This window comes from Nyctibius grandis, chromosome 10 (assembly GCF_013368605.1).
Source record: "Nyctibius grandis isolate bNycGra1 chromosome 10, bNycGra1.pri, whole genome shotgun sequence".
In the NCBI taxonomy this organism is placed as follows: domain Eukaryota; kingdom Metazoa; phylum Chordata; class Aves; order Nyctibiiformes; family Nyctibiidae; genus Nyctibius; species Nyctibius grandis.
In genome coordinates this window covers 3,069,032-3,090,770 of record NC_090667.1, presented here as the reverse complement: position 1 = coordinate 3,090,770, position 21,739 = coordinate 3,069,032, and the positions used below count along the sequence as shown (strand labels likewise).

The 21,739-nt window shown below is 54.3% G+C and overlaps 1 protein-coding gene across 3 annotated transcripts in view; it reads right to left on the bottom strand.

The window, feature by feature from the left end:
• JADE2 (jade family PHD finger 2) overlaps positions 1-21,739 on the bottom strand; it is a 76,199-nt gene that overhangs the window by 38,476 nt on the left and 15,984 nt on the right. For all 3 annotated transcript variants that reach the window (XM_068409413.1, XM_068409415.1, XM_068409414.1), the window contains exon 4: positions 16,054-16,211. In XM_068409413.1, the coding sequence (XP_068265514.1) occupies positions 16,054-16,211 (158 nt within the window). The remainder of the gene's footprint in view (positions 1-16,053; positions 16,212-21,739) is intronic.

Here is a 21,739-nt window from a genome sequence, read left to right as displayed (position 1 = left end):
CGGCAGCGTGGCCATGCTGTGCCCTGGCATCTGGCACCCCCTCCTGCCAATGGCACCAACGTGACCACCCAGGCGCTCCATTGATTTTTTCCTTTCTCAGAGAGAATGCAACACTCAAACTCTTAATCACCTCAATTACCAGTTTTCCCGTTTCCCTTTATCTGTACCGAAGAGCTGTTGGCTTGTGCAGAAAATTTCCTCCTGTTTAAAAAAGCAGCAGCAGGCAGGCAACCAGCGAAAGCGGCGCGAGGGAAGGCACTGCCGGGGCATCTGTGAGGCTGAGAACTCATCAGCCCAGCTCGTTTGTGCTGCCCTGACACCTCCATCAGGGCCAACTCCTGCACAAGCAGATCTCCACAGCACAGGAGGCATTTCATACGCCTTCGAGGGTTGTTCCAGTTCCCCCAGAGTCTTGATGCTTTAGTTATTCATCCCCAGACTCGGTTCAAAGAGGGTGAGACATGCTGAGCCCCAGGCTGTATCAGCCCTGGCATGTTCCAAAGTGATGATGACAGTGACACACAAGCATCCTTGGCAGTTTCCTACAGCAGCCAGGGGACCCCGTGCAGGGCATGTCCAACCAACCCACCTGCAGTGGGTCTTCATGAAAAGCAAGAACATGCTCCAAAAAGCCCCAAACCGCCTCTCTCAACCTAAAGCAGAGAAAAAAAGAGTCTTGTGTAGCAAGCAATGTGTTCTGAAGCACATGGACATGGCAAGATCCTAAGCTTCCGAGGCTCCATGATGTGCAGGGGATGGTGAGAGAAGAGAAAGTCTCGAGCGTGACTCTGGGTTGGGGATGGAAAGCGTCGTGAGGCCGAGGTGGCTCATACCCTGACAGGGAATGTCTCAAAAGCACCAGAATGGGCACGTGGCAGAGGATAAACAATGCCAAAGTGGGACATGAAAACACTACAGAAACGAACGGCATGGCCTGAAAGCTCATTAGTACAACAAAGCTGCATTACAGAGAATCATCGCCCTATTGCAGCAACACAAGGATTTCCTTCAGCTCAAAAATATCTTACAAAAAATTCAAGCAAAAACCTCTTCGCTGGACCCTGAAGTTTTACTCGTGTAAAAAGCCCACTTCTACTGAAAGTACAAAAGAAACAGTGCACTGCTGAATCACAGAATCACAGCATCTATCAGGTTGGAAGAGAACTCTGGGATCATCGAGTCCAACCATTGCCCTGACACCACCATGGCAACTAGACCAGGGCACTAAGTGCCATGTCCAGGCTTTTCTTAAACCCCTCCAGAGATGGTGACTCCACCACCTCCCTGGGCAGCCCCTTCCAATGGCTGATGACCCCTGCTGAGAAGAAATGCTTCCTGATGTCCAACCTGAACCTCCCCTGGCAAAGCTTAAGGCTGTGTCTTCTTGTCCTATCGCTAGTTGCCTGGGAGAAGAGGCCGACTCCCACTCCACTACAACCTCCCTTCAGGTAGTTGTAGACTGCACTAAGGTCACCTCTGAGCCTCCTCTTCTCCAGGCTAAACACTCCCAGCTCCCTCAGCTGTTCCTTGCAGGTCAGACCCTCCAGACCCTTCACCAGCTTGGCTGCCCAAGAGCACAGTAAGCCCACGCTCCCCAGACGATGCCATTCTTGGGGAAAAACACAGTCCTGGGCAACAGCTTCTTGGAGGTGCCACCAACCAGCTCAAAGAGCCGCGAGGTGCCCTGGCCCTCCACTCTGCGAGTGCTCCTCAACACCATCCCCACCACCCCCAGAAGTGACCCCCAAAGCCTTGCACCATCACGGTGAAGCATCACGGAGGCAAAGCCTCTGCCAAGCGCCGAACCATTCGCAGCAGCTCAATTGCTCTGGAGGAGCATTTACTCCTCTATTTATCCAGCCAGCCAGAAATACAGCTTTTAAAAAAATAAATACCTGTATCAATCAAGGGCTCATTTAAACGAAGGGCTGAAAATTGGGATCAGCCCGAAAAGCACAACAAACCTGAGGATGTTAGTCTGAAAGTGGGTCTCAAGGGCACTTGAGGAAAAGGAGTAAGTGGACCCCAACACTCTTGAGGATCACAGCTATCCCCGGAGAAGATTACACGGTAATAAAATATACTCAGCCAATTCCCACAGTTAATCATCTCTGTAAACTGAATGCTTCACTTGGCTGAAGGGAGAAGGCATTTTTTTTCCTATATGCTCCCTTTTAATAGACGAGATAGAAATAATTAATCCTACGTAGTGCTTCTCTTCTGAAAATATTTAATTTTATTACAAGGAAGGTTTTAGCCAGTCATCTTTTCTTTACCTACGTTCCAGTCTAAATTAGTCTTGTCCAGTGTCCATAAATAAATCGGCTTAGGGAAGCCAGTGGAAGGATAACTCTGCCAGCAGCCTTCAGCGGATGCTGAGGCCGGTCTCACCGCTCGTGGGGGAATCCTCCTGCAGCCCAGGGCGACTTTAAAAAGGCAATTTAGGGGGATGATTTTCATTTTCTGTTTATTGAAATAGTACCTAGCAGGCCATTTGGACCAGATGCCCAATCTTCTTATGAACTTAAGCTAATAGATTTTTATAGGCGCTATCGCTCTTCAATAGCAGCATTTAAGATGTCAGAAAGAGCCTGGTGGCACAAGGGCGAAGGACGGGGCTGCAGGCGGTGAGGGATGGTCACAGGAACGAGCTGCAACCCACAAACAAGATTTTGTGACCCTCAGCGTACCCAGGCCCAGATTTACCGACCGCATCACACCTACTTATATCACTTTTATGGCTTCTAGTGAAGTCTGTAAAACCATGAGGCAAAAACTACACTCCCAGCGCTGGGTTCAAAGAAGAAAGGGAACGCCAAGAAGATATTAAATGGGTTAGGTCTTAAATTGACTGGCCTGGTGTTTAGGCTGGCACATCAGGTGGCTGGAGGAGCCCAAAAGCATCGTTAGGATCCAGGTCTTGGTGCTAATGGGTACCTGGGCACTTCACCACTCCCCTCCTTGACTGAAGATGCTCCAGGTAACATCAGGAGCACCCCGGTCACCAGTGCAGGGTGCTGTCACCCTGCTGTCACCCCTGGCACAAGCCACTGGCAGGAGACCTGAAACCAGGAACCCGGGACCCTGCGGGAGGTACCACTGGTACCTGGCGTCTGCCAACGTGTCCTCCTGCGTGACGGAGCAGAGGAGGGGCTGGAGGTGGCTGGTCCCAGGGAGGAGACCGGTGACACTGTGCCTGGGCAGGCCACTGCCACCAAACCCTTTTATTCGAAAACAAACGAGAACCTCACCAGAATTACAGCCCCGTTTTCAGCGGGCACTGCTGGGACCGCTTTGTTCAGGAAGGGAAGAATTCGCAGTATTTCCTTACTGGCTGTTGGAGCTAAAACCCCTCAAGATCTGGCAACAGCCTTTGCAAACCCACAGAAATTCCTGCGCCCATAACAGCGGCTGCAGGCGCAGGGCTCAGCCCCAGGCTCGAAGGTGGGTCCGGGATGGGGAAGCTACGGTGGCTGGTGGCCAGGTCTGTCACCCCGCTCCGTGCCGTTCGCAGGCTATCCTCACGTCAGGGCTGCAGCGAGCACATTGCTGCCAAAAATAGCTGATGGAGGTAAGATAACATCAACCCTTCCCTTGGACAGCCGTGCTCCAGCCCGGTGTAACCGCAGGGTTCATCACCACTGTGCTGCTAACGGGCATGAGGGACGGCTGGGCTGGCACTGCCCCGGTATAGCCTAAACCTTCAGCAAACTGCTTGTCCCAAAAGCCTACGCAGGCGGTAAACACTTGGTTCAGCTCTTAAGATGCTGTTCTGAGGGAACAAAGCAGCTGGATTTGGCCCCGGGAGGATCCACCAAGCTTCTGTAACAGGAGCACCCGTGCCCAGAAGGCACCCCCTGACTGCCCAAACACTGGTGGCCAACGCTCAGCCTGGAGAGGGTCCCTCTGTGTTACCCAAGGGGCACTCGGGATGCGCACGAAGGGGTTAATGCTGCTCGCAGCAGTGTCCTGCCCTCCGGGTACCGGCAGCCAGTGAGTGTGGCTCCGGGTGACGTAATGCCTGGGTGGCTGCGCAGGCTGCACACCCCAGCCCTCTGCACACCCCAGCCCTCCCTCCTGTGCTGGAGATGGGGCAGGGACCCCGGGATGCTGCAGGGACCCCGGGATGCATGAGGGACCCTGAGATGTGTCAGGGACCCCGGGATGCTGCAGGGACCCCGGGGATGCAGCAGGGACCCCAAGATGCAGCAGGGACCCCAAGATGCAGCAGGGACCCCAAGATGCAGCAGGGACCCCAGCATCCTCTGCCAGGCAGGGACCAGCCCAGGACAGCGCAGCTCAGCTACACCCCCCACCCCTTTAGCTGTTGTTTTTTCCAGCTGAACCCCAGACGCTCGGCGCTGTCCAAGCACTGACTATTAGAAACGATCATTATCAGCTTTTGAAACACCCTCAGCAATCTGGGGTGCAGCCCTCGGCCGCAGTTACCAGCGCCCTGCGCACGTCTCAGCTGGGAAAATCCTTCTGGTGCCGGGACCATCCGGGGTCTGGCTGTGCGGGGCTGGCAATCCCCCTGTGACAATCCCATCTCTGTGCAGAATGCCAAGGACGGGGCAGGGCGGCCCTTCACGTGCTGCTGGCGGATGAGGATTCGTACAGAAGTTTTACAGAAATGCAGCTGAAGCTCCAAATTGCAATTAACAGGTGCAATAAGAAAGATGCCCCATTTTCCCCTCTCCATGTAATATCTCCTCCAGTAACAGCCTGTAACCAGAGTGGGTCCTTCCAGGCCTCTGGAACCATGTAATCCTCTAAGGAGAAAGTGATTCACTCTTCTTTGATGTGATAAAAAGAGGAAAACAAGTGAACAGGAGGCACTAAACAGCCATCTTGTTAAACCCAGACAGCTTTTCCAATTTCGTTTCTGAGCTGTTTATCACCCTATAAAAAGCCTGATACTCCGCAGGCTCGGTAAAGACCAGAGTGTTGATGTCCCTGTCTTTCTCACGCTTACATTCCAGCCTAAATCTCACCAAGATTTAGCTCAACAAATGAATTATTTAAGTCTCAACTCTGATTCAGTGCCCAGAAAATCATTTCGATGTAGATGGGAGAAGGGACCTGGCCAACGAGCGCTCAGGTGCAGCGCTGGGAAGCTGCAGAGCAGGAGGAGTGGACAGGGACCGCTCCACATCTGCACGACTTCTGGGCAGAAAACCACAGCTGCATGGACAGAGAGCGACGGCCAGGCAGTGGTTTGCTGGTGGGCTGCTTGCAACAACAAACCGCAGATGTTTTTCTGCTTGACTAGACAAAAGCAGCGTCTGGGCTGAGGGCAAAATAGACCCATAATTTTTGATGCTCTGCAAGGATCTTCTTCGTATTCCTTTCCCCCTTTTCTCTCTGTGCCTGAACAGTGGCATCAAAGGCAGCAGGATGGGCTCGGACCTGCTGGTGGGAGCAGGTACAGCCCACGCTGCTCTTCTGACTCTGAAACCCAGCAAAACACAGCGGTCCCCGACCCCAGGGCAGCTGCAGAGGATGCTCAGGTAGCATCTGCTCCCCCCAGGCGACTCAGGCAAAGCCAGCATCAGCACCAGCACCGATGGGTGCTGCTCTCCTCCTTCTCCCAGAGCATCACCTGACCTACCTGGGGCCCCTCAGGGACCTGTGCTGCATGCCAACCTTCTCCAAAGCCAGCCAGCACGCTCCTAGTGTTCTGCTCATTTCCATTTAAGCAATATATATCTCAGAATTACAGAATCACAGAATCAATGAGGTTGGAAGAGCCCTCTGGGATCATCGAGTCCAACCATTGCCCTCACACCACCATGGCAACTAGACCATGGCACTAAGTGCCATGTCCAGGCTTTTCTTAAACACCTCCAGAGATGGTGACTCCACCACCTCCCTGGGCAGCCCCTTCCAATGCCTAATGACCCTTGCTGAGAAGAAATGCTTCCTAATGTCCAACCTGAACCTCCCCTGGCCAAGCTTGAGGCTGTGTCCTCTTGTCCTATCACTAGTTGCCTGGGAGAAGAGGCCGACTCCCACTCTGCTACAACCTCCCTTCAGGTAGTTGTAGACTGCACTAAGGTCACCTCTGAGCCTCCTCTTCTCCAGGCTAAACACTCCCAGCTCCCTCGGCCGTTCCTCGGAGGTCAGACCCTCCAGACCCTTCACCAGCTTGGTCACCCTCCTCTGGACTCGCTCCAACACCTCAACATCTTTCTTGAAGTGCAGGGCCCAGAACTGGACACATTGCTACTAGGGAAGTCAGGGACACTTGAGTGTGTGTTTTCTGGATATAAAAAGGCGAAAAATGTTGCTTCTTCATGTAACTTAAGCCAAGCTACTAACGTTAAAGCATCTGGAATTAATTATCTCAGCCAGATAATGTTCCCACTGTTATTTCAGTAACACAAACAGCTCCACTTGTATTTGCATCCACCTACTGACGGGGAGCAGAGACAGAGGCTGCGAGCGATGGCAGCAGCTCTGCACCCACTGAGCACGAGCCACAGCACACGGGGAATCGGCCAACCCCCCCGACCCTGCTGCTAATGGAGCTGAGCACCGGAAAGCTCCAAGGACAGACGAGGGCACAAAGGCGACTATTCCTACCATCAGCACAGTGCCATCGCACGTGTCTCCTCACCCAAAACCAACCTAACGAAAGCAAAGCTTTGAGGAATTCAAGAAGGCAGCGTCCAGCCTTTTTTAACGTGCTTTGAATCACTGCACTAACGCTGAACCCTGAAACACATGAGCAGAGTTTTGTCACTGAGTCCCTCGAAGCAGCGCACAGCCCACCCCACCCAACCAGGAGGGATCCATCTGCCTCCCGCACCATCCACGTACAGCTACGCTCCTCTGGGAGCATTTTCCAGATCTTCTTCAAGTGCACTGAAAAAAACCCACCTACCAACTCCTCTCCACCTCACCGAGGTCCTGGGAAATGGCAAAGCTCACTCCCCAGCCACAGAGGCTTCACCTAAACTCAACAGGATTATCCACAGCAGCACCAAGAACCGCGCAGCCCTTCCTGCTGCCGGGCTGTCCTGCTCCTCCCGTCACTCTGAAGAGCATTTAAAAGTTATAGTTCCTTGTATTGGTCAACAGGGACACAAGGTGCACTAAATCACCACAAGGTGATTTAATTACTGCAAGCAGCAGCAATCAGATCTGCTACGGTTTGCCCGGCTGGACACTAAATCCCTGGTTCTGGATGGAGAGCGGAGGTGATGGAGTGAGATGCAGAGAGTCCCGAGGCTGCACCAGACCAGAGCCCGTCCCAAGAGCCGCAAACCTCGTTACAGAATCACAGAATCAGTCAGGTTGGAAGAGACCTCTGGGATCATCGAGTCCAACCATTGCCCTGACACCACCATGGCAACTAGACCATGGCACTAAGGGCCATGTCCAGGCTTTTCTTAAACACCTCCAGACATGGTGACTCCACCACCTCCCTGGGCAGCCCCTTCCAATGCCTAATGACCCTTGCTGAGAAGAAATGCTTCCTAATGTCCAACCTGACCCTCCCCTGGTGAAGCTTGAGGCTGTGTCCTCTTGTCCTATCACTAGTTGCCTGGGAGAAGAGGCCGACTCCCACTTCACTACAACCTCCCTTCAGGTAGTTGCAGACTGCAATCAGGCAGTTACAGGGCAGCAGGAATCAAGCCTGCTCGTTCTATACATTTACTGCTGAAATACACTTGACCTTCTGTGTGCTTGATCCAGTATAAACCACAGGCATCCACGGGGAGGATTAGCAAACATTTAAAATAAAAGTCCAAGCGGCTCAGTACTAGGTAAGAACAGGCTGGATTAACACGTTTCCTGGAGCAAACTAATAAAGGTGAGGACTTGCTGAAAGCCCACACGAGAACTTGTCAAGCAGATTGTAAACCAGGAATGATTACAAGTAACAGACGGAGTAAATCAGGCTTATTCCTTTGCAAAGCACTCACAGGCATGGCGCACGAGCCAACAACCCTCTACAGCGCTGACACCACCTTCTGCTCTGCCCAGACCCTCTAACCACTGAACCGCTGCTGCCGTAGGGCTGATCCACCCCATCCTACATCAGATACCTGAAGGAGGGGCAGGACAGACCACCCTGAGAACAACCCATCCCTGCGCTGCCTGAGCAGGCCTGAGGGAACCCTCGCTTTCCCGGCCGCAGGGCTGCTGATGTGACAGCACTGGGGGTCATTTTGCTCTCCTTGACCTATGCCACCGGCCAGCCCGGAGCACAAACCGGGGACCCACAGCTCAGCCCAGCCACCCTCACCGCGGGTGGCATCACCGTGGGGTCCCTGGGAGCATGTGGGCAGCAAGCTTCCCTCTCCCCGCGCTCCCATGTCCCAGGGCTTGCGATCGAAACGTTTAGGCCTAGGGCGGTTGGGAGTTTTATTTCTTTTGTTCACAGCAGAGCCTCAGATCATAGAATCACAGACTGGTTTGGGTTGGAAGGGACCGTAAAGACCATCCAGTTCCAACCCCCTGCCACAGGCAGGGACACCTTCCACAAGACCAGGTTGCTCCAAGCCCCATCCAACCTGGCCTTGAACACTGCCAGGGAGGGGGCAGCCACAGCTTCTCTGGGCAACCTGGGCCAGCATCTCACCACCCTCACAGCAAAGAATTGCTTCCCAATATCTCATCTCATCTCCCCTCTTTCACTTTAAAACCATCCCCCCTCGTCCTGTCACTACTTGCCCTTGTAAAAAGTCCCTCTCCCTCTTTCCTGTAGCCCCTTCAGGTACTGGAAGGTGCTAGAAGGTCTCCCCAGAGGAAGCGTCCGTGTATTTCTGAAGCGTACCAGAATCCAGGCAAATCTAGGGGCAGGCAGCCAGAGAATGGGGGTAACTGACCCAAGAAATAGCCCTTTGTAACATCACCAGCGCACCATCTGCAAGCCCCAAACTCATGTTTTTCATGATGAGCTGGAGGGAAAGAAAAAAAAAAGTAAAGGGAAAAAAAAAAGAAAAAAAAAAAGAAAGATTAAAAAAAAAAGGAAAGATAAAAAAAAAAGATCATGTTAAAAAAAAAAAGCAGCTCTGCTCCCAAAGATACACGAAGTGCTGCAGAATCTGCCTGCCCCTTCTGCAGCAAAGCCCAGGGGAAGCTGCTGATGAGTCAACAGCCAGCCTGCGTCGCCGAGCGAGGAGAGGAAGTCCGATCCCAACACTGAGAACAAAGTGTGCTGGTTCACAGAGCACACGCTGCGAAGGAAGCCCCGGGAAGCCCCCCCGCCGCAGGGATACAGCCCACCCAGGGCTCCCAACGCCCGCAGAAGAGAGGAGAGGTCCAGGCACTGCTGGGGTGCCGGCATCTGGTGTTCGGGATGCAGCAGAGGGAAGAAGGGCAGGGACGTGCCCCAGTCCTACGCCCCTTACTGGTGCACCAGTTAATTCTCCTCTCCGACCCAGTACACTCATCTCCAACACCACTCCCCACGAGCAGACCCACTCTGCGTCCCCCCGCCTTGCTCCCTTTTGCAATGATGCCGGTATCACAAAATCACAGAATCACAGACTGGTTTGGGTTGGAATGGACCTTAAAGATCACCTAGTTCCAACCCCCTGTCACAGGCAGGGACACCTGCCACCAGACCAGGTTGCTTCAAGCCCCATCCAACCTGGCCTTGAACACTGCCAGGGAGGGGGCAGCCACAGGTTCTCTGGGCAACCTGGGCCAGGGTCTCACCACCTTCACAGCAAAGAATTTCTTCCTCAGATCTCATCTCAATCTCCCCTCTTTAAGACCACTCCCCCTCATCCTGTCACTCCATGCCCTTGTCAAAAGTCCCTCTCCAGCTTTCCGGAAGCCCCTCCAGGTACTGGAAGGCTGCTAGAAGGTCTCGCCAGAGCCTTCTCTTCTCCAGGCTGAACAGCCCCAGCTCTCTCAGCCTGTCTCCAGAGCAGAGGGGCTCCAGCCCTCTGAGCATCTCCGTGGCCTCCTCTGGACTCGCTCCAACAGCTCCGTGTCCTTCTTATGTTGGGGCCCCAGAGCTGGACGCAGCACTGCAGGGGGGGTCTCATGAGAGCAGAGTAAAGGGGCAGAATCCCCTCCCTTGACCTGCTGGCCACGCTGCTGGGGATGCAGCCCAGGACAAGGGTGGCTTTCTGGGCTGCAAGCGCACGTTGCTGGCTCATGGTGAGCTTCTCATCAACCATCACCCCCAAGTCCTTCTCCTCAGGGCTGCTCTCAATCCATTCTCCGCCCAGCCTGTGATTGCCCTGACCCACAAATTACGACAGGAACATCCCCCCCAACAACTTTGCACCCTCTCAAAGCACTGCTGAACCTCCTGGAGACGCTGTGGCAGCTCCTGTTGGCACTGGAGTCCACTGAAGAGCAGCACAGCTCGAAGGAGATGAACACCGGGCAGCTCCACATTGCGACCCGGGCACAGGCAGCCCCACGCCAGCACGAGGAGCTGCTGTACCTGCACGTGCATCTGGGAGGACAGGGGCCAGAGGGGACCGGGACAGTGACACAAACACCGTGCCGACGTGGCAGACGGCGCTTGTGCCGGTGCCATCGCCGAGCTGGTACTCGCAGAGGTTGTGCCTTCCTGTTGCCGCAGCACTTTCTGTTTTCTGTTAAAACAGGGCCACAGCAACGATGCAAGTACGGATCTGCAGCGCCAAGAATATCTGGGAAGCCTGCCAGCGAGGAGCAGCCTTCCTGCTCGTCCTCCCGCTGTGTGCAAATTCACAGGGAACAGAACCTACAGCACATACTGATGCGGCTCAACGCGAGCGCCAGGAGGCACCTCTAGATCCTGCATGCATCCCTGTCAGCCCAGGGAAGGAGCCGCAGGCCAAAAAATATTAAATCAGTAAATAAAGGAGAAATTAAAACCTGTACAGGTGCATAAAACCCCACGTAGGTGCCACCGCTTTCCGGAGCGATGCTGCTGTGGCTGGCACCGGCATTGCCACCCGTGCGGAGGGACGAGCCCGGGTCGGGTCCCTGCACACCTGCCCTGGGCCTCCACAGCCTCCTGCGAGCACCCACTGCACACCAGCACCCCACCTTCCTCCGGGGTGCATCTCGGTGTGACTCAGGGAAGACAAAGCTCAGCTGAAGCTTCTCTTTCCCACGTACAACAGCAGTGGTACTCGCAGCCCCGATGCTCCCAGGCTGGGATAACTCTTCCTGTTATGCTGCCTTGCTTAAACTCAAGCCGTGCCGAGACGCTCCAACATTGCATCCAGCACCCAACCGTGCCCCCACACCAGACCAAGACCTTGTACCTGGCTCTACCACTGACTCATGGTGGAAATCTCCGTGCCTCAGTTTACTCATTTGTACAGTAACTGCAGAGCTCACGCGGGGGCTGTAAGGCTCATCCCTACTTCTGAAAAGCCAGTGGAGATCCTTCGGCTACAGGCTGCAGAGGTGGGATGTAGGGTCATCACTAGGATGCAGTGCCATCACCACCCACATCCCGCATCGCAAGGGAAACTCGCCCTGACTTCTCATTCCCCTGCTCTCATTCGACTGCGAGCGGCTTTTCTCGCCACGCTGGAGCCCTGCAAGCCTTGGGCAATACTCAGGCATGTTACAGTACAAAATAAAACCCTTTTCAGCAGCGATGAGCCAGAAACGATTGCGGAGAGGCAACAGCTGATCTCCTGCGCTGCCTGATCGCCCGGGCGTGCGGGTGGCCCCCGGCAGCAGCCGTGTCTCCCGGGACACCGAGCCAAGAGATGCTGCACCTCTTCCCCCCCCGCTTTCCTCGCAACTGCACTGCGATCTGTGCTAACCTAGAAAGGACCCTCGAGTTTAAGGTGGCTCTTAGTGGAGGCATTTTGAGACGGCTGCTTTCTGGGGAAAGCATTCCTTAAAACGCAGCTCTTCCCTTCTGCCTCACCCCCAGCTTTTGACATTTTAGAGCTCCAGAAAAATAAAATGTTTCAAAAAAAAAAAAAAAAAAATCTAATTTTCAGCTTTGGAGACACAAAACCTAGAGGCAGGGTGCAGGTAGGAAGAGCTGGTTTCCAAGCGCTCAGAGGGGAGATGAAAAGAGCAGCAGCGGCTGCGTAAAAGCACCTTTCAGAGGGCGAGATCCATCCCTGGAGTGAAAGCGACTCTCGCATCCTCTGCTGCAAAATCTGCTCGCTGCTTAGCACAGCCCATCACCCAGCCCAGGATCCCCAGCCGTGGGCTGCAAGATGATGGGCTCAGGATCATCCTGAGCCTGCTCCTGAGCTCCTGGGGCTCCAGGGGCTTCTCCCCTCCAGCCTCCTCCTAGGAATTTCACAACAGCAGCAGGACCGGATTACCATGGGCATCCATCCCCTCCTGCCACAAGCCTAAGGGCAGGACAGTGTCACACCCCTGCGTGATACCTTAGAGATGGGAGGAAAAGCAAAACCCTGTCCTGACCGTGAGGAAGAGCAGAGCTGCTGGGCTCCACATTTCCCAGTCTATAAAAAAATTAGCGCTGGGATTTTTTTCAGCAGAGAAAGGCATTGGGATTGCCCACATCCGACACACGGAGCATCCGCTGGGTTTATGGCACATTTTTTTTTTGAGTAGGGAAAAAGGGAAGTTTGGAAAGAAAGGGGGAAAGCAGGGCAGAGCCCACGGGGCAACAGCCACGGGGCAGCAGTGAATGCAGCAGCTGAGGTGGGACCAGCGCGGTACCCGCTCGCTGCTGCCAGGATGGAGACAGGGGCAAATTAAAGCAATTAAACTAGGGAGGTAAATGGAGTTGTAAGGCCTTATAAGGCTGCTCTCTTCAGGCAGATGAAATATAGCCATCTCTTGTGAAAAAATACTTGACATTTCTCCAAAGGAGGGCAAGCTGCAAGAGGGAGTTGTCTAACACTGAAGATACAAAGGGACTGCGGTCCCCATCTGTGTTCTTCATCCCCAGCTCTCCCATCAGTCACCCCAGTGGGAAAACTCCGAGGGCAGGGATGCTACCAGAGGGAGAGCTGCACACCCGTCTCCGCTGTGCCTTCTGCTGAGCATGTGGAGAGATGCTGTCCTGATGAAAAAAAATCTGGCAGCGTCCCTGCTTGCCCCCCTGGGACGTGCATCATGGCCACAAACCAGGTGCAACCATTAACGCTGCTGTGAAACCAGCTCTTCATTCCACTCACATCGCACTAGCGAAGGCAAAATATCCCGAACAGGCTTCAGTCTGAGGACAAAGCCCTTCGGGCCACGCTCGCTGTCCTGCCAGCAGAGAGAGATGGTTCAGGTGGATGAGACATGATGCAGGACAGACAGACGGAGCAATGAGAGAGGGAGGACCTCCGAGGAAGCGAAGGCTGTAGATAAGCAGCACGACCCCGCAGCAGCCCGTGAGGAGCACCCTGGGATGGCACATCACAACCCAGAGGGGCTGCAGGAATCCACCTGGACTAGCTGAGAGTGATGGAGCCACTAACGAGTATCTTTGTGGGGTCACAGAGAACGGGTCAGACTTCAGGAGACGAGAAGTCAGAATCACAGAATCAATGAGGTTGGAAGAGACCTCTGGGATCATCGAGTCCAACCATTGCCCTCACACCACCATGTCAACTAGACCAGGGCACTAAGTGCCATGTCCAGGCTTTTCTTAAACACATCCAGGGATGGTGACTCCACCACCTCCCTGGGCAGCCCCTTCCAATGGCTAATGACCCTTGCTGAGAAGAAATGCTTCCTCATGTCCAACCTGAACCTCCCCTGGCGAAGCTTGAGGCTGTGTCCTCTTGTCCTATCGCTAGTTGCCTGGGAGAAGAGTCCAACTCCCACTTCACTACAACCTCCCTTCAGGTAGTTGTAGACTGCAATAAGGTCACCTCTGAGCCTCCTCTTCTCCAGGCTAAACACCCCCAGCTCCCTCAGCCATTCCTCGTAGGTCAGACCCGCCAGACCCTTCACCAGCTTGGTCACCCTCCTCTGGACGATACACATTATCTGCCTTTAAAAAGAAAACGTGGGAAAACCACTGAAACACCTAAATAAGCCATCTATGTGAACGCACGCAGAAAGTAACATGGGGTAAGAACCATCTGACGTGGGTTGGGACCTCTGTGGTGGGTGGATAGAAGAGGAGCAGATGGGACCCATCTTGACTCAGCAAGGCTTCAACGCTGCCCATCAGGAGATGCTCCCCGGGGGCTGTGCCAAGGCCTCTGCGGGGCCAGATTTCCTCATGCCTCAATCTGATGAGTTTAACTCTGACGAAGGGGAAGCCACGAACTTTTTGGAGAGCATGGCTTGAACTCAAAACGGCATTAAGGACCTGAAGAAAGAGCTGGAAGTACTGCAAGAGGCAACTCATCAAGGATGATGGGATAGCACCAGGGTTGAGAACAACCAAATGAGCAAAATAACCCCAAGAATTAGGAAATTCCTCAGAGGAGGATGGGACGGTGGAAGTGAAACCCACCACGCTGCGGCGGGATGTCTGATGTCCCCCGCGAAGCCCGTGGGCACGTCCCTGCAGTGACATGGGCAAAACCAGGGGAAGCCTGGAAGATGGTGACAAAAATGTTCACACCTCCAGAAAACACGACCTTTGATGGAAGCTTAACATGAACGGATCTGTTCAGCTTAGAGGAGAGAGGACTGAGAGGAGACACAACAGCAGCCCAAAAAAACGTGAAAGATATTGGGAAAAGGCTGGTGCCAGGGTGGGATGGGGACCTGGGGGGCACGACCTGCACCAGGCATGGCTTTGGGAGCATCCCTGCATGGGAACAGGCGGCACTGGCAGAGCTGCCCCGGGGACCCCCGAAAACAAAGGCTTAGGGAGAAGCAGAGGGGCACGTCCGCAGCCCACCCCGTGCCCCGACAGCCCCAACAGCCCCGTCTCCAGGGTCTGGGCTGCCGGCGTGAGCCCTCAGCTGGGGAGCAGAGCGCTTGCCAGGCCAGACTGCGGTTCATTATCAAAGACAACTAAAAAAAGATATTCCACACATTTTGGGGTTTTTTTTTTCTTCCCCCCAAGGATTAAATCAACTCAACAGCCCCCTTTACAACTTCCCTTTTGATGTGCTCAGACTCATTAAAGTTTCATTTCTTTCTCTGTTTTCCCCGGGGGAGGATGGGGGGGAGCGTACACAAAAGTTTACTTCAGAAGCGCGGTCGGCAGCTGCAGCGGCAGCTGCTGTCGCCGTGGGACCAGCGGAGCCTCCGCTGGGCTTCGCACCCTGCCCAAAGCCCCCGGCACGGCGCAGCCCCCCGCAGCCGCCCCGGCATCCCACCCCCGCATCCCACCCCCAGCATCCCACCGTGCTCTCGCAGGGTGCACGCCCAGGGTCGCACGCCATGAAGCAGCACGAGAGCTGCGAAGCTCCTGCAAACCCTCAGAGTTTTGGGGTCCGACCCCGAGAGTTCTGGGGTCTGACCCTGAGAGTTCTGGGGTCTGACCCTGAGTGTTTGGGGTCCCTTCCTGACCCGCCCAGTTCCCCCCACCGGCAGCACCAGCCTTTCCCCCGCAGCTTCGGCCATCGCCCTGGGACAATCCCCCGCTCACGGCGAACGGGTAGCAGCTCCCCCACGTTCCTTTTCTGCCTGAGCAGCTGTTTAAGTGTCTATTTTAAAACTCAGTTCCCTATTTTAAAATAGCTAATGAGACACCGATCTAGGCCGACAGACGTCGTCTCTACAAGGTCCAGGAGATGCGTTATTCGCTGGACTCCTTTTCCCAAGCCCCCAGTCTCGGCATGCCTGTCACATCTCCAGCTTACATGGGAAAGAGGGAAGTTTTTAATCAAAGGGCCAACTCCTGCAGCCCTGCTGTGAAATACCAGCGGTCCAGCCACGTGTTTCTAGACTGAGATGCATCAACCAGCCAAGCTGATGTTCTGGGTGGTTTTCTGTTGGTACTTTTTTATCCTCCTTTTGATTTTATCAGGTTCTTTTTAAAAATCCCCAACCAAGAGGAGCTGGCACGGCTCCTCGTTGCCGCCTGAGAAAAGCCAGGCACACGCAAAAGGGACTTTCAGAAAGCAACAGCCCATGGTGGAAGGTCCCCGTGCATCCCCTTTACACGCTGTCTGAGATGGTGCACACCCACCAAGGCAAAGGGGACCCCGTGGAGGGGACGTGGCGGAGGGGACCCCACTCGCTTACCTGACCACGGGCTCGGGGATGGCCTCGGCGCTCGCCGGCACCTGGACGCCCTTCTCCCACTCCTGCCTCCAGGGATCGGCCAGCACGTAGTACTCGTCGGGGCTCAGCTGGAAGGAGTCGGGGATCTTCATGGCCGTGATCAGATCCGTACGGAACACCTGCATCGGGGAAAAAAAAACATCCAACAGGCAGGGTGAAGGGGTCTGGCAGAGACTGGGTGCACACATGGCTGGGGAGGGTCCCCCAGGGACAGCGCAGCGGGTGCCTGCGTCCCCAACGGCATGGCTTTGGGGTCTCACTTTATGTCACCTCCGGGGTGAGGTTTGGGCAGGATTTGGGGAGAACAAGGTGCACAGGCAGGGACTCCCCTGCCTGACTCTGAGCCCCCGTGGCTGCAGCCCTCTGAGGTCCCCTCGCCCAGGCAATGTGAAATCCAGCCGCAGCGTGCAAGCTCGGCCAAGACACTGGCCGAAAAGGAGTATTAAAATAAAGACACGCCAGGCTGCTTGTCTGATGGGATCACAGAATCACAGAATCAATGAGGTTGGAAGAGGACTCTGGGACCAGAGTCCAACCATTGCCCTGACACCACCATGGCAACTAGACCAGGGCACTAAGTGCCATGTTCAGTCTTTTCTTAAACACCTCCAGAGATGGTGACTCCACCACCTCCCTGGGCAGCCCCTTCCAATGGCTAATGACCCTTGCTGAGAAGAAATGCTTCCTAATGTCCAACCTGACCCTCCCCTGGTGAAGCTTGAGGCTGTGTCCTCCTGTCCTATCGCTAGTTGCCTGGGGATCAATGTTTCGACACAGCCACAGGAATATGTACTCCAAACACCAAGGGATGTACGGCGACTGGTCTCCCCCCTGTTCAGCCGTCTCAGAGCAGATGACACTTGATTTTTCTTGACATGAATGAAGCCGCGGGAAACAGAGAGTCACCTCATGGCCCCGAGCACCTCTGTGTCACCACTGCGTCCCCGAGTGGGGACAGCCAGAAGCAGAAGGTGCCCCATCAGGTACCAGCAGTGACTGCACACTGAGGAGCAAAAGGCAAAACAAAGCCAGCGAGAGCTGGAAAATACACAACTAAATACCTGCTTACACGTCCACAGCCAACACACGGAGATTTTTCCTGACCCAATAAACCTCCCATGAGATCGACAAGGGACCCCTCCTCTGTGAAAACCCTCCAGCCCCCCAGACAGCGAACGGGCTTGTTCTCCATCTCACTTCTGGCCCTGCAGCGCATTCCCCCAATACACTACGATGAAAAACTCATTCCAAAAAAAAAAAAACCCTCACGGTAAATAAGGTTTGCCTTCCAGAGGGCTGCCTGACAGCAATGACTCCAGCAACCCTGCCTCTCACAGCATAAAAAATAAATTGTAAATGAAAATGGATGATTTCTCCTCACTACCATCTGCTATTAGCTGAAAATACCACGCTCCATCCAGCCCAGCCGTGCTATTTCTGATCCCAGCATGGATCAGGTGTTTCCTTCAGATGCTGTTTAATCTGTTCGCAGAGTCTATTCTCCAGCTGAGTATCCCTTTGTCAGAACCACCCCGAATGACACAATATGGTTTTACACTTTCGATAACACGCTTTGGAGAGTATTTGGGAAACCAAATCGGCTGAGATGCAGGAAACTAGACGTTAACTAAGACCACTGAGACCAGTATTTAGGTCAGTTTGTTTAATCCTCAGAGTCTCAGCTGCTAACCCAATTAGAGTTAAACACAACACATAAACAACCTGTTCTATGTTGGGACCTCTCTGAATTTTACTGGTACCTTCCTCCTGATGCATCTGCTTGAAGACATTTTTGATGTCTACATAAACCTGCTTTGAGTTGGCCAGGCACAGTCGCAGCACATCCTTCAACCAACATAATTAACAGCCCACATATTACAGTCAGAATTAGGCTCAGTTTGAGAAAGATCAGGTTCCTTTAAGTCTCTGTGTGCTACAAACGCATGGTTACAGACGCCACAGTGACCTTTTAATATACTGCCAGCGTGAGAAATGTAAAAAAAAACTAGACAGACATTAATTAAACATGAGAAGGGATATGCGAGATGTCATAGTCTTCCAGTGCTGTGTCTGCGTATCAAAACAAGCAAAGGAACCCCGCTGCAGCGCGTTTGCTAAAGCACAGTGTAGAAACACTATTTTGGAGACACTTGCTCTCGGGATTCGTGGGCAAAGCCAGGCAGGAATGGTTTCAAAGGTGGTTTGCACCCAACAGGTTTTCAAAACTCCCTGACTGGACCCTGCTGACATGTGTCACTCCCTCGCTGCCAACTCAGCCGCCTCCCGAGGACACCCACCTCGATGCTGCAGGGTGCAGGAGTGTGGCATCACCCCTCCACGGCACACAAATACAGACAGCTCCTCCAGGACCTGCCCGGTGCGGTGCTGGGGATGCTCCTGCTCCCACTGCGGGGCACAGCAGCAGCCATGGGGGACGTGGGACTGCCCTTTCCAGGGCAAGTGGCCCCAGAAAACACCAGCCATGCCCTGAGAGGTCTCCCCGCTCCCGGGCGCTGGCACCCACCGCAGCAGTGCCCTCTCCAGAGCCTCACCCCAAACAAGGGTCCCCACTTGCTCGTGCAAAGGTAGCACCAGGCTACAACCTGAGAGGTGACGGGCCCCATCGCTTCGAGGTAACATCAGGGGTGGGCGGCCAGGGTGGATTTATGGCAACGCCTGGCCCATCATCTTCCTCCTGCCGATGAAGAGGGAGATGGAGAAGCCTGCACCGACATGCCCCACATCGTGCAACCAGCCCGCGGAGGAGCCGGCAGCACTGCTGGGGAGCCCCGGTCCCCCCCCGAGGGCTGCTGTCCACGGGCAGGGAATAAAACATCTCCATCCAATCCTCATGTCAGAAACTAAATGCATTTTGCTATTACTTAGCTAATTTCGTTAGCGCTCTCAGCTGCTCGCTGGGGTCGTGGCTTCAGCAGTCCAGGCATCCCGGCAGCATCCCACGCCGCTCACCAGCCTCACCAAGGCTTCGCAACATCCTCAGCAGATGCAAACCCCTCCTGCACCCCCACACCACGCAGCCTCCGCGTTGGAGAACACAGCAACGGGATCAGCCCTCGGTATAATCTCTCCCCTCTGCACGGTGCGGATCCCAGGCTCGTGTTTTCCTGCATTAAGTCTTCCCCAAATTCATCCCTTCTGCCTTTTCAACTTGTAGAAGCTTAGTTTTAATTTTAAGCCCAATAAGCACGATTGTATCTATTTCCCTGAAGATGATAAGGCACATCGCGGGCTGGATTTGCAATCTCACCACTTCATTTATTTTAGTCCTTCTTGGAAAACAGATAAGCTCGCCCATCCGACGGCAGCACGCCTGCTCCATCGCAGCGATGCCTGTCTTTTCATGGAGAACTGGAAATGCTCAAATTATTAACTATCAAAGCAGAACGTTTGAGAGATGATAGAACGGCACAGAAATTGTAAAGGAAAGCAGATCAGTTGTCTGGAAACCTCCCAACAGCTAATATGCTCAAATTGTAATCTAAGTGTCTTTTTGTTTTGAATTGTCTGGGATTAGGGTTGGGAAAAGACTCAATTATTCTACTCAAACTCCTCTGAATTATTTATGAAAACCAAATAAAGGATAAATCGGGCAGTGATGAACTGAGGACCTGGCGGTGAAGAGGAAGTTGGGTACCAGAAAACAAGCAATTTTCCCTCAATAGGAGTGTTTGCTGTGGCTGCCCCGCTCCCCCCACAGCCCTGCCCAGGCTCCGTCCTCCCCTCCCAGCCCGGCAGCCGGAGCCAGTTTATTGCCTATCGATCTGCTGGCGACGGGGAAGGCCAGACCGAGGCGGTCCCGTTATCACCTCTGCTCGCCTGGGACCCGCGATGCCGGGAGACGCATCGCCCCGATGCCCAGGGGCCAGCCTCGCCCTTCGCTACCGTCAGCTTTAAACACAGGGACAAAGCACATGAAAATGCACAATCCCAAGATGTTTTTCCCTTCGTACTTCCAAGCAGAGGGACCAAGAGTTAAGGTCCACGCCTGCACCCCACCACGGGTCCCACTGCCGCCTCCCCTCGCTGTCCACAGAGCAACGGATCACAGCACGCAAAACGCGGGTGTCTGGGGATACGATGGTGATGGACAAGGAGTAAGAATTGGTAAAAAATCCTCCTGAAGATACTGCTCCTCGGCACCAGCGTGTCCAAGGAGGCAGCAGCCGCAAACCATCACGGGCTGTACGGAGGCAGCAGTGGATGCAGCAGCCCCTTCACCCCCTCTGCCACCCCAAAGCAGCCCCTCGTCCTCGCATCTCAGCTTCCCAGCCGGCCTTCCCCGCTCACACCCGTGTCACTCGTGCATGAGGCAGCAGGTTGATTCCCAGTGTGATCACACCGACCTCACGTCACGGACCGGGCTCCAGCAGAGCAGCCCGAGGAGGACACTGACCTCCTCCCAGCAGCTCAGGCCACCAGCACAGAGGTCCTGCTGCTCCAGCTGTCCCACCTCAGGGAGCAGCTGTCTGATCACACACACAGTCCTGTCCAGATCTTTTTGTGTAGGAAACAGCTTCCAGGCAGTTATTGCTCCCTGGACAGAAGAGCTACCAAGCAGTCACAGACTGGAGCTCACCCCTCCTGTCCCAGCACCACCACTGCCAGCCACAGCCTGGTCCTGCGGGTCCAGCTGCTCTGGGTCAGCTTCATTCCCAAGGTCTGCAAGCCTTCACATTATCCTTGGCTCACTTCTCGCTGGGAGGACAAGCCCATATTACCAACCTCTACTATTTCCCCACCCTTTCAGCCCACCAGTTTGCAGTACTGGACTGATTGCTTCCCCAGGACAGCCAGTCCTGGAGGTCCAGGAATGTGAAAAGTCACTGGGGCACCAAAGCCATTGCATTCCCCAATGATACTTCAGTATTTTTTATTTCTGTAATTTGCTGTTGTGTAGCAAAAGCTGTATTGATTTATCTCTCAAAAAAAAGAAAAAATCCCCTGAGCTAATTAAATATAACACATCTTCCAATTCCCACATCCTAACACCTTACTTGGATCCAGCCTGGCGTGGGAAGGAGCATCAGCTGCTCCACCTCGCAGGGGACCTGCTGCCTCACCGCCAGGCGCAGCCGTTCCTACACCCCGCGATGGCTGCTGGGCACCTCCAGGAGCTCTCCCGTGGACCAGCATCACTTTGCCCAACGCTTGGACAACCTCAGAGGGAAACACCTACCCCTGGGAGGAGATGCCATGGGCACACTGGGGTGCCTCAGGAACCCACATCCCGTGGTAACGACTTTCCGCTTGTACGAAACCAGCTCCTGGGCGAGAGCCAAACAGCCGTAACTGTTTTGGGCTTTAAATCCAAACAAAAAGAAACACTCGTCTAGCGCTGGTTTTAATTAGCAGCCAGGCAGGGACTGCTGCGCAGGATCCGGTGCAGAGGATCGCACGGCCCCAGCAGCACCCGGCACGGGGACACTCCCTGGGTGAAAACCTGCTCCGAGGGGAAAAGGCAGCTCAGGGAAACACAACCAGGCTCCAGCACGCCAGATCCCCACGCACGAGGCTCCCCGAGCCAGCAGGAATTGTGCTCCACCTTCTCCTCTGCATCTGCACCCAGCTGACCTTGTTGCTTCTAGACTTCGCTCTTGGGGTAGGGGGACAAGCTCCATCTCTGCTC